The 14469-nt window shown below is 53.9% G+C and overlaps 2 protein-coding genes across 13 annotated transcripts; one reads left to right on the plus strand and one right to left on the minus strand.

The window, feature by feature from the left end:
* The first annotated feature begins 9 nt into the window (after nt 1-9).
* On the plus strand, nt 10-14402 carry vit (vitrin). Of its 12 annotated transcripts, XM_029835629.1 has the most exons (22): nt 10-158; nt 3467-3544; nt 3628-3693; nt 3899-4055; nt 4131-4264; nt 4341-4418; nt 4518-4727; nt 5219-5263; nt 5396-5434; nt 5507-5557; nt 5820-5882; nt 9650-9724; nt 10052-10117; nt 10484-10546; nt 11129-11191; nt 11269-11316; nt 11542-11607; nt 11759-11906; nt 11978-12081; nt 12577-12803; nt 12988-13501; nt 13901-14402. In XM_029835629.1, the coding sequence occupies exons 2-22, from the start codon at nt 3511-3513 to the stop codon at nt 14077-14079; spliced, it is 2430 nt and encodes an 809-aa protein (XP_029691489.1). In that variant the 5' UTR covers nt 10-158; nt 3467-3510; the 3' UTR covers nt 14080-14402. The 12 variants fall into 12 exon arrangements, with proteins under 12 accessions (XP_029691489.1, XP_029691491.1, XP_029691492.1 ...); XM_029835631.1 differs by lacking the exon at nt 10484-10546; XM_029835632.1 differs by lacking the exon at nt 9650-9724.
* LOC115249642 (DBF4-type zinc finger-containing protein 2 homolog) lies at nt 6746-8073 on the minus strand. Its single transcript, XM_029835640.1, has 2 exons — nt 8018-8073; nt 6746-7942 (listed from the first exon to the last, which is right to left on the minus strand). Exons 1-2 carry the CDS (start codon nt 8034-8036, stop codon nt 6897-6899), a joined length of 1065 nt encoding a protein of 354 aa, XP_029691500.1. The 5' UTR covers nt 8037-8073; the 3' UTR covers nt 6746-6896.
* Nucleotides 14403-14469: the final 67 nt, after the last annotated feature.

Here is a 14469-nt window from a genome sequence, read left to right on the forward strand (position 1 = left end):
TGGCCCCGTCTCCACTTTAATGAGCGCTCCGATCATACGAGAGTAAAAGTCCAGGTGGGAGAGTTCAGCGCAGCCACACAGCCGAGCCGCCAGTGGAGCACGCGTCTCTGCAGGGATCTGCCTTCCCCTCAACGCCCGGGAGAACGTTTCCATTTCAGGTAGGTTCACCTTCACCGCTGCGAGGAGCAGGATGAGCCCGAGGAAGCGCCGCGGCTGCGTGGCACGACTGCAGCGCACTTTTAAAACGACGCACACAGCGATCAGATCAGAGGCAGCATTTATTCCTTCTACCGAAGAGCTGGTTTAATCTGACCCTTTTAACAACTGCTTCGTGTTTTATTTAAAAGTGTTAAATGGTGCTTTTAATGATTATTCGTGCTGAACTCCGGAACACGCTCCAACCTTTATTTGGAAGAGATTCCAGGACAGTTGGGGATAAAGCAGAACGATCAGCTCTCGTTTCTTTACCCTCCTCATATGGATTTATTGGGGAGATTAAGCCAGGTTGGATGATCACACTGTCCAGCAGCAGCACGCACGTTCGGGCACGCACGCAAAGCTGTGCCAGGAATTAAAAGCAATTCTCCCAGTTTTCCCAGTTGTATGGAAGTGACCTTGTTGACTGTCATTAGTGTCTGAGCTGTCTCAGAAGTGATTCAGCCTGATGCTACAGTGTTTCCAGAAATAGCCAGAATCCCCCGACGTGCACGTATTAAATGTTCACACACACTCTGGCACGAGGTTGTGTGTGTCCACAGGGAGTTCCAGCCCAGCCAGGACAGTCAGACAAGTGCCAGTGAGCGTCAGTGATTAACCCTGCTGCGTTTACCGCGGCCACCCAGTGCCAAGAATGTGGCTGCTGCTTTTAGTGTGACACCATCGCTGATGGAGGAGCCTCAAGAGACAAAATGACACCCAGCGAGTGCTTATCAGCAACCTCCTTTGGAAGCTTTCTGCATCCATGGGTGTGTGGTCTCAGCTTGCTCCGTTGTGAGCGTCACTTCGGCGTATAAAACTCCTGCTCCGGCACATCCGACCCGCATTATTACAGACCAGTCACACCTGTGCCAGGTGTGATTCCCCATTATCAGACGCCTGCGTGCTCAGTGGAAAATCTGAGTGTGCCCGTTCTGCACTTCACACATGACTTTTCATCCGCACGCAACCATGAGGTGGTTGATCCGCATTAGGCTGAGTTTATTACCCTGAATTGAATTGAGCTGTAATTCCACAAACTATGTGACCCCTCTAAGCTGCTGGGTCGTGCAGCAGAACCCTGCACACGCACAGAAGGTTTAAGGTGCTGGTTAAAACTGAGTTTCTCATGTTGACGTCTGCTGTCCCACCCGGGAGAGGAAGACTCGAGGCCAGCAACACCAATAAGAGGCCTGAGTCTGACCCACGCCTCATTGAAGGTTTAACATGGGTGGATATGTGATATACACACTGCCTGTGTGAGGTTTATAGGGGTCCTAAATGCTCAGACTTGTCGTGCTCACAGTCGCACGCCTTCACGTGTTCTCATTTTGTTTATTTTGGATCGTTCACCAAGCGGCGTCTCTGTAAGTCGCCATTATCTGCTGCCCAGGAAACTCCCCGCAGTGTCAAAGCGTATCATTTTCCCAACATTTCACTACTTTGGAGGACACGTTTACAGTCCCGACCACAAATTTGTATGTTCCAAATGATTGTTTTTCTCTGCTGCAAGTGTCGCTCCTGCGTCGTGCATTTGTTACCTTTTGTGACACATCTGCATCTACGTCTGACAGATAAATTATTACTTTAAATTGAAGTCAATAGGATTAGCTCAGAGCTGCGTGACTAATGTTCTGGTGATCTACCTGTAGATTAACTCCCAAAAGTAGTTTTCTCCAGCACCTTATTATGACCTTTGTAAAATCAAGCGCCATCTAGTGGCCAGATACACCAATCTGGTGTTTGGAGCTGTTGATGAGTTCATGTTTTAGATGATCTGTGCACCTTAATTAGGTCATGATCTGTGCACCTTAATTAGGTCATGAGTGACCAGTAGAGTAGCAGACCTGCCACTATTGATGGAAAGCAGGTTTCCAGCTGCAGACAGACAGACTGATCAACAGACAGACAGACAGACAGACAGACAGACAGACAGACAGACAGACAGACAGACAGACAGTGTGTCGTCAACCACAGTGAGGTAGGACGTAGATGTGCTCTACCTCCTGTCTCCAGCAGGGGCGCTGTTGCAAGAATCCATTCTCTGGGTTGTGGAACGTGCAGCTAATCTTATTGCCAGTTGTTTCCTGTCTTGTTTATTTCCCTAAAAGAACAGAAAGGAAGTCCCAAAGTATCAGCACAACATTTTCATCACTGTAGAATCCCGTCCATGCTCATGAATGTCAAATAAAGACGTAGGACGGAATTGTGGAATGTGCCGTGCATATACTGGGCTTCCCTATGTATTCCCAGTAAAACTAAACGAGTAATTGCACCCCTCAGTAAACAAGAGCCAACTCATGCAGCTGTAGATTCATGTTTAACAGTCGGCAGGGATCCTTTATGTGCTCCATACCAGTGTGACAGTCAAACCAACGAGGGTCACGCTGGCTGGATGTTGTGGTTTGAAACTGAATTTGGGTTTCTGGGTCAGATTTTCTTTTCTGTGACCTTCTCCACCACCAACATGGAGAGACCACTGAAACCGCTTTGTTCCGCAGCACGCAAACGGAATATTCAGTTGACACTGCGACACCGTGCACATTTATAGGCCTATCCCAATGTCTCATCTTCAGGTGGAACTGTCCCTGGGCTCCAAACTCTAGTTTCAGGTAGATCGGTGTGAGAAGACTCAACCTGCGACAGGCGGGATGGGGGGAGCAGCATTCCACTGAGGTCTCCTCCCAGTGGGCTCCATCCCACAGCTGAGACTGGGGGTCTTTCCCTGGACTCTGCAGCACCATCATTATCACAGCAGGTCTGCAGCGTCAGGAATGGGAACCGGCTCCTGCGTGATTTTAGGTCTGTCCTCATATTTGTGGATTCTTCGGAATGACCGAGCAGGAAAGCAAAGCTCCGTCCGCCTGTAAACAAAGATCGGTGTGCGTCAGCCAAACCTCCAGTTTGAGTGAACGCAGTCGCCTTCCATCTGCTCCTTCTCTGATGGAGCAGATGCAGGACCATGACGAGCAGACATGTCTCCTGACACAGGCCAGATGTTTGCGGTGGTGCGTTTAATTGCCACTTTAGCGTTAGAACCGGCAACACTGACCTTCACTGGACAAAGGAGTGTGATTATCCCGAACATAAGTGTTCCTCTGGTCAGGCTGACAACAGGCTTCAGCCTCTCTGCTCTTCACAGAAACCTCTCTGGAAAATCATCTGCGGTTTTCCCGGTCGAGCTGCAGGAAACAGGAAACTCACCAATGTTGATGGGTGAAGGGAAAACAGGAAACCACTGTTGACTTCTGCTCCTCGTTTCCCTCTGCAGGTTCAGTGACCCAGTGGGATCTGCTGAAGCAGCGCCGCTCCGCCATGAAGAGTGCGCCGCTCGCTGCCGTCTGTCTCGGTCAGTTGTCTGTCTGCACCTTCTCACTGCGCCTGTGCTCGATACACCCGCATGACTTTGTGGCGTCTCCTGTCCAACTGCAGGACTGCTCCTGTCCTGCACCTGCTGGGCCAAACCCAACGGGCCCAAAGGCAAGAAGCCAAAGCAAGGTAGACGTCATAACTCGGTCCACAAACGTTACTGCTCACACTTCCAACTGTAGGAATTCGCGACACTGGAGGTGCAAATGTGACATCTCATCATCGTCGTCATCATTCTATGCAAACAGAAATAGTTGCACACCAATAAATATTGTTACACGAGCAAAAAGGAAGGAGTGGAAGCTGATCCGGGCCCATCTGCTTTCATCTGCAGTCATTCCGGCCATCGAGTGTGATGTCAGAGCCGGGAAGATCAATCTCCCGGAGTTCATCGCCAAATGTCCGGCACACTGCAAGGAGACGAAGCAGCAGGTCTACGGCAGCGGCGTCTTCGCCTCCATCTCCAGCATCTGCAACGCAGCCATTCACAGGTCTGGGCCGGGCTCACCGACAGCCTCGGTACCGGTGGCACCGTCGTCCAATTAAAGTCTTTCATTCGCTCCCAGCGGCGTCATCACCAACGCAGGCGGGAAGGTCATCGTGAAGAAGATGGCCGGGCAGAACATCTACAAAGGCAGCAGCTCCAATGGCGTGCGCTCCCTGTCCCTGCCCAAGTGGAGGGAGTCGTTCGTGGTCACAGGTCAAGACGGGGAAGCGAAACGTGGTAGTTGCAGTTTTCCAGGTTTCTGAGCCGCGGCCGTGCGCTTGTGTTACAGTGGGGAAGCCCAAGAAGGGCGTGATCTACCCGGCGACCCTGGACTACGTCCCCTCCAGACCTACCTACGTGAAAACAAGTGAGAGGAGCTGGCAGACGGTTACCGTGGGATGTTGACCTCTGACCTCAGAGGAACAGCCCATCAATGGAGGCCAATTTCTCCTTCATCTCCTTCCAGGTCAGAAGGAAGCCAAAAGCCCCCCCGTCACCACGGAGCTGCCGACAGCGGCGGCGCCCGAACCCACCACGACCACCACTCCTCAACCCAGCAGCACCAGCAGCACCACGCTGGCTCCCAGCACGCCCCCACCCACCACGCCCCCGCCCACTACGCCCCCACCCACCACCACGAAGGCCCGAGCTGCGGTCCACAAAGTCCGAGACGCAGGTGACTGAAACAGCCTCACAGCCGAACGCCTGTTTCCAAACATACATGCAGAGAATGTTCATGTATGTCGGTGGAGGCCTGCGTATCCGTGTGGGTGGCGGCGATGCCGCCCCCCCCCGGAGGGCTGCTGCAGGTCACCACCTCGCCTGACTAACAGCAGTAGCTGCTCGCACGCTTCCCTGCGTGATGCGCTCAGATGATTGATTCATTAGGCCACAGGTGTGACAGGACGTCCACCCTCTGGGCCTCCCCAGGGGGGCCTCCCCAGGGGGCCTCCTCAGGGGGGCCTCCCCCTGATCAGCAGAGCGTCGCTCAGTCTCATTAAACCTGCTGGATGATGATCACCCTCAGTCAGCTCCTTGTTCGGGACCCTTCGTGGTGGCCCATGAGCTGGGCCGTGTGCCAGACCGCCACCTCCTCCGCCCGTCTTCAGCAACATTCTCGCTCCCTCTCTCTGTATCGGAACCTCCATTTGTCTTTCTTCTGTCCAGGTAACGGTCACCCGTATCTCGCCTCTGAGCCATCTGCGAGTTCAAGTAAGTGAGGCGAGCAGAGATGTTCTCTTAGGGCTGCAGGAGCTGTTGAACCTGGTTCTTAATGAAGTGAAAACAACCAACTGCAAAAGTGTAAAAGCTTCTAAAAAGTTCACGTCACATTTTCTGGTGTAGGGCAGCAGCCACACAACGGCCCAGGAGGTTCTGGTCCAGGTAGGTCACCTCTGAACCATTGAGCAGCTCCTGGACGTTGAAGGAAAACTAAATCGAGACATTTTTTCAAAGTATTTAGAGGAGCTACCTATCTGAATAGATTTGCTCAACGGACCAGCGCAGGTAAACGAGCTGCAATCCTCCATTTTAAAGGGCTCGTTCGCTCTGTTCTTCTTCTTCTTTGGTGCTGATGCATAAACGCTGCATGACATCACTGCATGTGATGCTTCCTGATGGGCTGCTCACATTGGGCCGCAGCTTCCTTTGTGGTTCATTTCATTATTACTCAGCGCCTTTCTAACTTTCCTAAAATAACTTTGCTCTTATCATTGACAGCCAAACAGAAGATTGACGTCAAATGTTTTTCTCCAAATTTTGGTCCCAGGTCAGCGGAGGCCGGAGCCAGGCGCCACTATCAGGAGACAACCGTCTTCTCCAGCCGGACCAGGTCAGCCTCCTTGACACACACACACTCACACACACACACACACACACACACACCCCAGGGTCGTGGCTAATCCTGCTCCCGGCTGTCATTCCTTTGTCCAGAACCACTCGTCTCGTCTCTGCTTCCAATAAATAAAGTAAAACGGAGCCATTTTAAGGCCTGTAAATTCACCCACAGTTTATTCGCTGTGAGGAAAATGACGTCAAATTCAAAGCTTCAAAGCATCTGGACACACACACACACACACACAGACACACACACACACACACACACACACACAGACACACACACACAGACCCACACACACACACACACAGACACACACACACACACACACACACACACACACACACACACCAGGCAGCCCTCATCTTCCTTCTCCTCTGTTATTCTATCTGCTACAAACACCCTTTAACAAGGCTCAGCTGGTCGGGCGCCGGCTGACTCCGACCATGAGCCGGTCTGGCCCTGGTAACCGTCTCCAGACCTCCAAAGGTCACTCAGCGTGTGGTAACCAGGTCTGGTTAACCGGGACCATAACGATAGGGCAGGAAAAGCATGTTATATAAGGCAGCGCTCACGTTTGCCTCTGCGGGAAGCTGCGAGTTCAAACCTGGATTATGGACGTGGCTGATGCTGCAGCACCACTGTGGCCCGTTTGGAGAGCAGGGCCCCGTTAGGGGAGCAGGGCCCCGTTAGGGGAGCAGGGCCCCGTTAGGGGAGCAGGGCCCGTTTGGAGAGCAGGGCCCCGTTAGGGGAGCAGGGCCCCGTTAGGGGAGCAGGGCCCGTTTGGAGAGCAGGGCCCCGTTAGGGGAGCAGGGCCCCGTTAGGGGAGCAGGGCCCCGTTAGGGGAGCAGGGCCCGTTTGGAGAGCAGGGCCCCGTTAGGGGAGCAGGGCCCCGTTAGGGGAGCAGGGCCCGTTTGGAGAGCAGGGCCCCGTTAGGGGAGCAGGGCCCCGTTTGGGGAGCAGGGTCCCGTTTGGAGAGCGGGGCCCCGTTTGGGGAGCAGGGCCCCGTTAGGGGAGCAGGGCCCCATTAGGGGAGCAGGGCCCCGTTTGGGGAGCGGGGTCCCGTTTGGGGAGCAGGGCCCCGTTTGGGGAGCAGGGGCCCGTTTGGAGAGCGGGGGCCCGTTTGGGGAGCAGGGGCCCGTTTGGGGAGCGGAGCCCCGTTAGGGGAGCAGGGTCTCGTTTGGGGAGCGGGGCCCCGTTTGGGGAGCGGGGCCCCGTTTGGGGAGCGGGGCCCCGTTTGGAGAGCAGGGTCCCGTTTGGGGAGCAGGGCCCCGTTTGGGGAGCAGGGTCCCGTTTGGGGAGCAGGGCCCCGTTTGGAGAGCAGGGCCCCGTTTGAGGAGCAGGGGCCCCGTTTGGGGAGCAGGGCCCCGTTTGAGGAGCAGGGGCCCCGTTTGGGGAGCAGGGCCCCGTTTGGGGAGCAGGGCCCGTTTGGGGAGCAGGGCCCCGGTTGGAGAGCAGGGTCCCGTTTGGGGAGCAGGGTCCCGTTTGGGGAGCAGGGCCCCGGTTGGAGAGCAGGGTCCCGTTTGGGGAGCAGGGTCCCGTTTGGGGAGCAGGGCCCCCTTTGGGGAGCAGGGCCCCGTTTGGGGAGCAGGGCCCCGTTTGGAGAGCAGGGCCCCGGTTGGAGAGCAGGGCCCCCTTTGGAGAGCAGGGCCCCATTTGGGGAGCGGGGCCCCGTTTGGGGAGCGGGGCCCCGTTTGGGGAGCGGGGCCCCGTTTGGAGAGCAGGGTCCCGTTTGGGGAGCAGGGTCCCGTTTGGGGAGCAGGGCCCCGTTTGGAGAGCAGGGCCCCGTTTGAGGAGCAGGGGCCCCGTTTGGGGAGCAGGGCCCCGTTTGAGGAGCAGGGGCCCCGTTTGGGGAGCAGGGCCCCGTTTGGGGAGCAGGGCCCGTTTGGGGAGCAGGGCCCCGGTTGGAGAGCAGGGTCCCGTTTGGGGAGCAGGGTCCCGTTTGGGGAGCAGGGCCCCGGTTGGAGAGCAGGGTCCCGTTTGGGGAGCAGGGTCCCGTTTGGGGAGCAGGGCCCCCTTTGGGGAGCAGGGCCCCGTTTGGGGAGCAGGGCCCCGTTTGGAGAGCAGGGCCCCGGTTGGAGAGCAGGGCCCCCTTTGGAGAGCAGGGCCCCATTTGGGGAGCAGGGCCCGTTTGGGTGAGGCGGCCATGAGAAAAGCGCTCCGTCATGGCAGATACCATCTGCTCCAGCCTCTTTGTCTCCTGTGTAAATGCTTCCATCTCCCAGACAGACCCGGTCCAGAGAGTTCCAGGATCTGGGCCCACGGAGCCGCTCAGAACTAGAAAGCACTTATCAGGCAGACTGAGGCTCCCGGAGGAATGTGCTCCCGTTTGTGCTCCTGTGGAATCCCAAATCAGGATTCCTAAAAACACGCCGCAGTCGTGAAAATGATTTTATGATGCGAGTTCTGAAAAGCTTTTTGGCATCTCGTGGATGAAGCGATATTTTATTGATGCCCTTAGAGAAATTCTTTGGTGGTTGAGGTGAGAGGTCAGGGGTCAGGGGTCAGGGTCAGCCGCACATCAGCCGTTGGGGATTCAGTGGTTTTCCCAAGGATACTCCGGGCTGGATGGATGCGTGCTGAACTCTGCTTTATGAGGGGAAGAGCTGTCCCACTCCGTCAGCTCCAACAGATGCCTGATTTTACTGGTCCGTCCTTTTAGAAAGGACAGCGTCCAACTTCATTTTGCTTTTATGTGCGTCCAGCTGAAGGAAGAGGAAAAGAAGTTAAGTTCAAGTTCTGGTTGTGGGTCCATGTGTTCGTGTTAGTACAGTGGGAACGGTCAGTTTTGTTGGATTTCATGGGCAGGAGACGGTGGACATGGACGGGGACAGGGAACAAACATGGACACGGAACAAGCGTGCCTCCAACTACATCTGACCTGGGTGGGGTAATAAGACGTCTGTCCGGCTCAGGGAGAGGGGTTAAGGACAGAGGATCATTGAACAGTAGGGGCCCAAGTACTGGGCCTTGTGGTACGCCAGACAGGATTTTGCAGGTCCAGATCCAGCTTTGACCTTTTGACCCCAGTGCAGACTGAAGTAGCCATGAAATACTGTCTGCTGCTCATCACTGGGCTTTTGAGCAGGGGCAAATTAGGCTAATCTCTGAATGCTACTATCTACACTGTCCCGGGTTTGACTCCACTTTAAAATAATACTCCCACGCTTCACTGGGCCACTGGCAGGGGTCCCCAGTCCGTCCTGCTCAACAAAGACCCTACTCACAAGCCACCACTGGATGGGAACATCAGATCCCAGGCTGCATGTTTGTGTAAGCTGCACAACCACCACAGGGGGGTGAGGCGAAGCGTGTTGCCATGGCTGAGGGTACGAGTTATGAGTACGGCTGCTGACCGACAGACCGAGCGTTTTAACCTGGCTGCCGATCGGATCAAATGTCCCACTGAAGTGTGGAACAAACCCAAATGACCTCGTATCTGTCAGTAAACCTTCCATAAAAGTATTAAAGGACATTTGTATCAGGACGTAGTAAAACAGCCGTGTGGCGTGAAGAGCAGCAGCTAGAAGGAAGAGAGAGACGTGGACCTCCTTTGTTGCCTACCTTGGCCCCCCCAGGTAAAATGACTAAAGAGAAAAGGTCTGTCCTAACAAGCAGTCATTCAGGCTGTCAGAGCCACGGCTGTTTGGTCTGCAGGCTCAACATCTTGTGCACACCCCACTCATGACGCGTGGGGGTCACAAGTATGCTCCGCCTTGATGCGTGTGCTGAAATCGGCTTTACGACCTGTTCCTACACAGCTTTTCCCAGAAGGGATTGGCCGCCTGCTTCTTTTCCTCGCCCCGACTGGTTCCCTGGAACTCGCCATCCAGCAGGTATTTCAACGAACCCTTGCTTCCCGACACACGACATCGTTTACGCAGCCTGTCTCTGTTTCATCAGCGCATTTTGACTTGAAATAACCCAAAAGGAAGAAAGCTAAAGCTAGCATGAGCAAACATGACAGATAGGTATGCTGCTATGGCGCTAGCCGCCTGCGGCTAAAGCACCTGCAGCGAGGGAAGACCCGAGGATGAGGACGGACAGTAATTGGGCTCTTCAATAAAGCTGGAAAATATTTAAAAGATCAATTAAGACGACAGAAGCTGCGAGGGCTCTTGACGAGTCAGCTGATGCTTCCACCTTCTCTGCTGTACGTTCAGATGTTAGTTACGCTGCTCCAGACTCGGGATACACTTGGACCGAGACGGACACACCTGGAATCACAGGTACGTCACATTCCCACAACAAGCGGGCTTCTGGGAGTGTACTGCCCCCCTCTGTAGGGGCGGGGTAGTACACCTCCGGGACGAGTGTTGCATGACGCAGCATGCTGGTGTGAGTGATGCGGTTCACCTCGAGTGTGTCTCTGGGATGTTGCCACGCCATCTGTGGGCCAGACCATCCCGTGTGTTGGGGGGGGGGGGGCAACAGATTGTTCTGATTGTGCATGTGGGAGGGATGATTCTGCACCACGCCGCTGTTTTCACTGGTCTGGGATTGGTCAGCAGGGATTTATGACCAATGGCAACCATGGAAACGCTTCCCTCTGACGTGTGTGATGGGAAAACTAACGGGTTTTACATCCTCCTCAGCTTGGGATCACAGGCCTGATATCTCAGAATATGAGCGCTGGTTGTATCGCTTTGGATCCAACCGTAAGTGTCTTTATATTCCATTTATTGGGGGCTAATAAATGGTTTCGGGAGTCCTGCTGTGACCTTTCATGAGAGATGTGCGATGGCCTTTATTTCCTGCTAATTATTGTAGGCGAAGCTGAAACGTGATTCTCATCATTATCTGTTTTTGTGCTGCGGGGGCAAGTGGAGGGAGATTCTGGGGTGGATTTAGCAAAATGACCTCTGAAGATCTGCCGTTCATTTGGGTTTTGGCTGCTCAAGGAAAAAAAGCAGCAATGTGCACGTGCACGTGCAGATAGTTACGGAAAATAAAAAGTAAACATGCTTCTCTCAAATGAGCTAAAACGAGACTGTATTGAAACGATGTTTGGTATAATTACATGAAACAACTGAGGATTCCCACTTTTCTAAAACACTTTAGCAGCTCGGATGTTGCTAAATCCTGGAAGTTTTACACACGTTAAAGAAATAGAAATGAGTTTTTTTTAATCCTTTCCATTATTTTAATATTACATAAACAGATATAATAGAATAAAAGCTGTGTTTGGTCCATAATTCTGTGTTTCGAGCGTCTCCTCACTGGTTTGTGCGTGTTTCCAGTTCCTCGCGCTCCCGACTCGGATGGCGGCCGGAAAGTCCCCCTGGACACCACCTACACCAGAGGTAAGCGCTGTTGCCCGGGAGGTTATGGTTAAAGATGTGGTCCATGGTTCTGACAAGCGTTTGTGACACGGCTGCAGTGGAGCCGGTGGACTCCTGGAGGCCGGACGCCAGCATCTACCAATCAGGTGAGATCCTCTGGCCGAGTCCCTTTCTGGTCCCAATCAGGTCCCTTTGCTGGGAAATCTGATCCAAGCAAACATCCAGTCCTCAGAAAAGCTTGTGAAACTGTCCAGCCTGTAATTTTGGGGCTGTAGCTGCTTTCTGCTGGAACAGATGCTGTTTTTAAGAGTCGCCGATGCACAGCTGCAACCATCAAACTCCCGTTAAAATCGGCTTTTCCTGAATTTTAGGCTATAATGTGAGAGAAGAGGAACCTGCTGCCCGAGTGCCTGAGCCTGCGTCACAGGGAGCTCCTGGTAAAAACCCACCGTTCATGCTTCTGTCGCAGGCTGATGGTAGAAATAAGGTTGAGTTTAGATGCTGCAGCAGCAGGAAAGCGGCGTTTGTCTTTTGAATGCAAACGAAGGGCAGTAATTAAGTTAGACAGAGTCTCTTCTCTTCCTGCAGAGTGTAAAGTGGACCTGGTCTTCCTGATGGATGGGAGCTGGAGCATCGGGAAGAGGCGCTTTAAGATCCAGAAGGACTTCCTGTCTGAGGTGGCCCAGACCATCAATGTGGGCGTGACCGGACCTGTGATGGGCGTCGTCCAATATGGGTAACTTGAGCGCCGTCTGGCTTGTTTTACCGTTGAGCAAAAGCGGAACGTGATCCGTTTCCTGCCTTCAGCGACGAGCCAGTGACAGAGGTCAGCCTGAAGTCGGCCTCCAGCTCCAGAGAGCTGAGATCAGCCATCGAAAAGATCACGCAGAAAGGAGGCCCTTCCCACGTGGGTGAGTGGGCCCCGGCCCTTCGGCGATATGCACCCCCCCCTCCCCACACACACACACACACACACACACACACACACGAGGAGCCCATTTCTACACGCAAGGATGGAATTAAATCTAAATCTGCTGCTAAATTACAGCCCTGATTTCTATTCTTCCTCTGCTCTGACCAGAGAGGATCTGATCTAACCAGCAGGGGTCATTTCCAAAGGACAAAAATACAGATTCTTCTGGTCTGCCTGTTTTTGACCACTAGAATGTGAGACTAAACACGCGTGTGTAGTAGTTTGCTTACCTGCAGCACACACCCCAAAGGGTTTGTGAAGAGAGAACACACCTGCTCATTTAGAATTTCAGATGTGGCCAAAGCAAACCTCCATGTTTAAACATTTGAAAACACTCCTCGTGTGTTTTCTGTTGTATCTGCGTTTCAATGAGAAATGACGTCACGAGAGACGAACCTAACTGTTGCTCTGCTGCCCCCTGGCGGACGGACAGGAAAGGCCCTCGGTTACATCAACAAACAGTTCTTCTCTGACGCCAATGGCAACAGAGGGGGGGCCCCCAACGTGGCGGTGGTGCTGGTGGACGGCTGGCCCACGGACAAGGTGGAGGAGGCGTCCCGGCTCGCCCGGGAGTCCGGCATCAACATTTTCTTTGTGACCATCGAAGGAGCCGACGACGTTGAGAAGAAGAACCTGATTGAAAACGACTTTGTGGACAAGGTGGAGTGTTGTTGCCGAGTTTTGGTGTGTGGAATAACTGTTCATGTAGCCCGTTAGCAGTTGGCACTTTTTTAAGTTAAAAGTTAAAACAGATTTAGGTCCATGCACACCTGCTGGGTGACCGCTCCTCCAGCAGGTCCATGCACACCTGCTGCGCAGCGCTAAGCTTTGCTCCCGTCCCCAGGCGGTGTGCCGGACCAACGGCTTCTTCTCTCTGCCCGTGAGCAGCTGGTTCGCTCTGAGGAAGCTGGTGCAGCCGCTGGTGAAGCGGGTGTGCGACGCCGACCGGCTGGTGTGCAGCAAGACGTGCCTGAACGCCAACGACATCGCCTTCGTCATCGACGGCTCCAGCAGCGTGGGCACCGGCAACTTCCGCACCGTGCTGCAGTTCGTGGCCAACATCACGCGGGAGTTCGAGATCTCGGACACGGACACGCGGGTGGGCGCGGTCCAGTACACCTACGAGCAGCGCTTGGAGTTCTCCTTCACCCAGCACGGCAACAAGGCCGACCTGCTCAACGCCGTCAAGCGCATCGACTACTGGAGCGGCGGGACCAGCACCGGCGCCGCCATCTCCTACGCCGCTGAGCAGCTTTTCAGCAAGTCCAAACCCAACAAACGCAAGATCATGATCGTGATTACGGACGGACGCTCCTACGACGACGTCAGGCAGCCGGCCCTGGCTGTCCACCGTCAAGGTCAGAGGTCAACCCTAGTCCACGCCGCTGTTTGAACCCAGTCTTTAAACCTTTATTGTACAAGGTTTAGATTCCATTTAGTTACTAATCACTTCCTCATGGAGGGAGATTACAGCTGGCAACTCTTCATCTTAGAATGTTACTTTTAATCGATAATCAACTAATTATTCTGGCCCTTAAAACAGTCAATCATCTAAATCAGAGAATCACATTTTTATGGGTGATAAATACGGAAAGTTGTCTCATTTTTTGGGGACATTTACTCCAACAGAATCCGCTTTGACTTCAGTCAGAACGTAGAGAAATGTAAAAATGAAACGTAAAGTTTGTGTGGTGGAAGCAGCTTTGGTTGAGGGTGAGGTGGCGCCTACCTGCTGAACGTGCTCTCCTCCCCTCCAGACGTCATCGCCTACGCCGTGGGCATCGCCTGGGCGTCCCAGGACGAGCTGGAGTACATCGCCACCGACCCCGACAAGGAGCACGCCTTCTTCGTGGACGAGTTCGACAACCTTTACAAGTTCGTCCCCAAGATCGTCAACAACATCTGCCAAGAGTTCAACTCGCAGCCCAGGAACTGAGGCGCCGGCGCCGGCGCCGCTCCGACCCGACGTCTCGGCCGTCGCCCAGATAGTGGAAATGTAAAAAAATGATGAAATCAGCCAGACTCAGAGTTTACGGCCACGTCAACAGCGTGAGAGTCCGTCAACAACAGCATGAAGAAGCGTAAATACTCACTGATGGTGGCGGCTCCACGGGTGGGAAGGAAAAACGTACAGCTCCAGCTCGCCGGGCGCTTCCTAACCTTAATAACAGCGGTTCTGCTGCATCTGGATCTTCTGGATCACGCTGGTGCCGACGGAGACGGGGCGACGCCGCAGGCGAGGAGGCGCGTTGGTGCCACTCCGACTTGTTTAAACCTATTTATGATTTTCGCCCTTCATGTACATACGGATGCATATTAAAAGCAT

This window comes from Takifugu rubripes, chromosome 4 (genome assembly GCF_901000725.2).
Source record: "Takifugu rubripes chromosome 4, fTakRub1.2, whole genome shotgun sequence".
Lineage (NCBI taxonomy): Eukaryota > Metazoa > Chordata > Actinopteri > Tetraodontiformes > Tetraodontidae > Takifugu > Takifugu rubripes.

Coding starts and splice junctions, on each gene's coding strand:
- vit (XM_029835629.1), top strand. CDS start 3,511: ATGAAGAGTGCGCCGCTCGCTGCCGTCTGTCTCG. Junction 4,056..4,130: donor TGCAACGCAGCCATTCACAG/GTCTGGGCCGGG, acceptor ATTCGCTCCCAG/CGGCGTCATCACCAACGCAG. Junction 11,608..11,758: donor TGCGTCACAGGGAGCTCCTG/GTAAAAACCCAC, acceptor CTCTTCCTGCAG/AGTGTAAAGTGGACCTGGTC.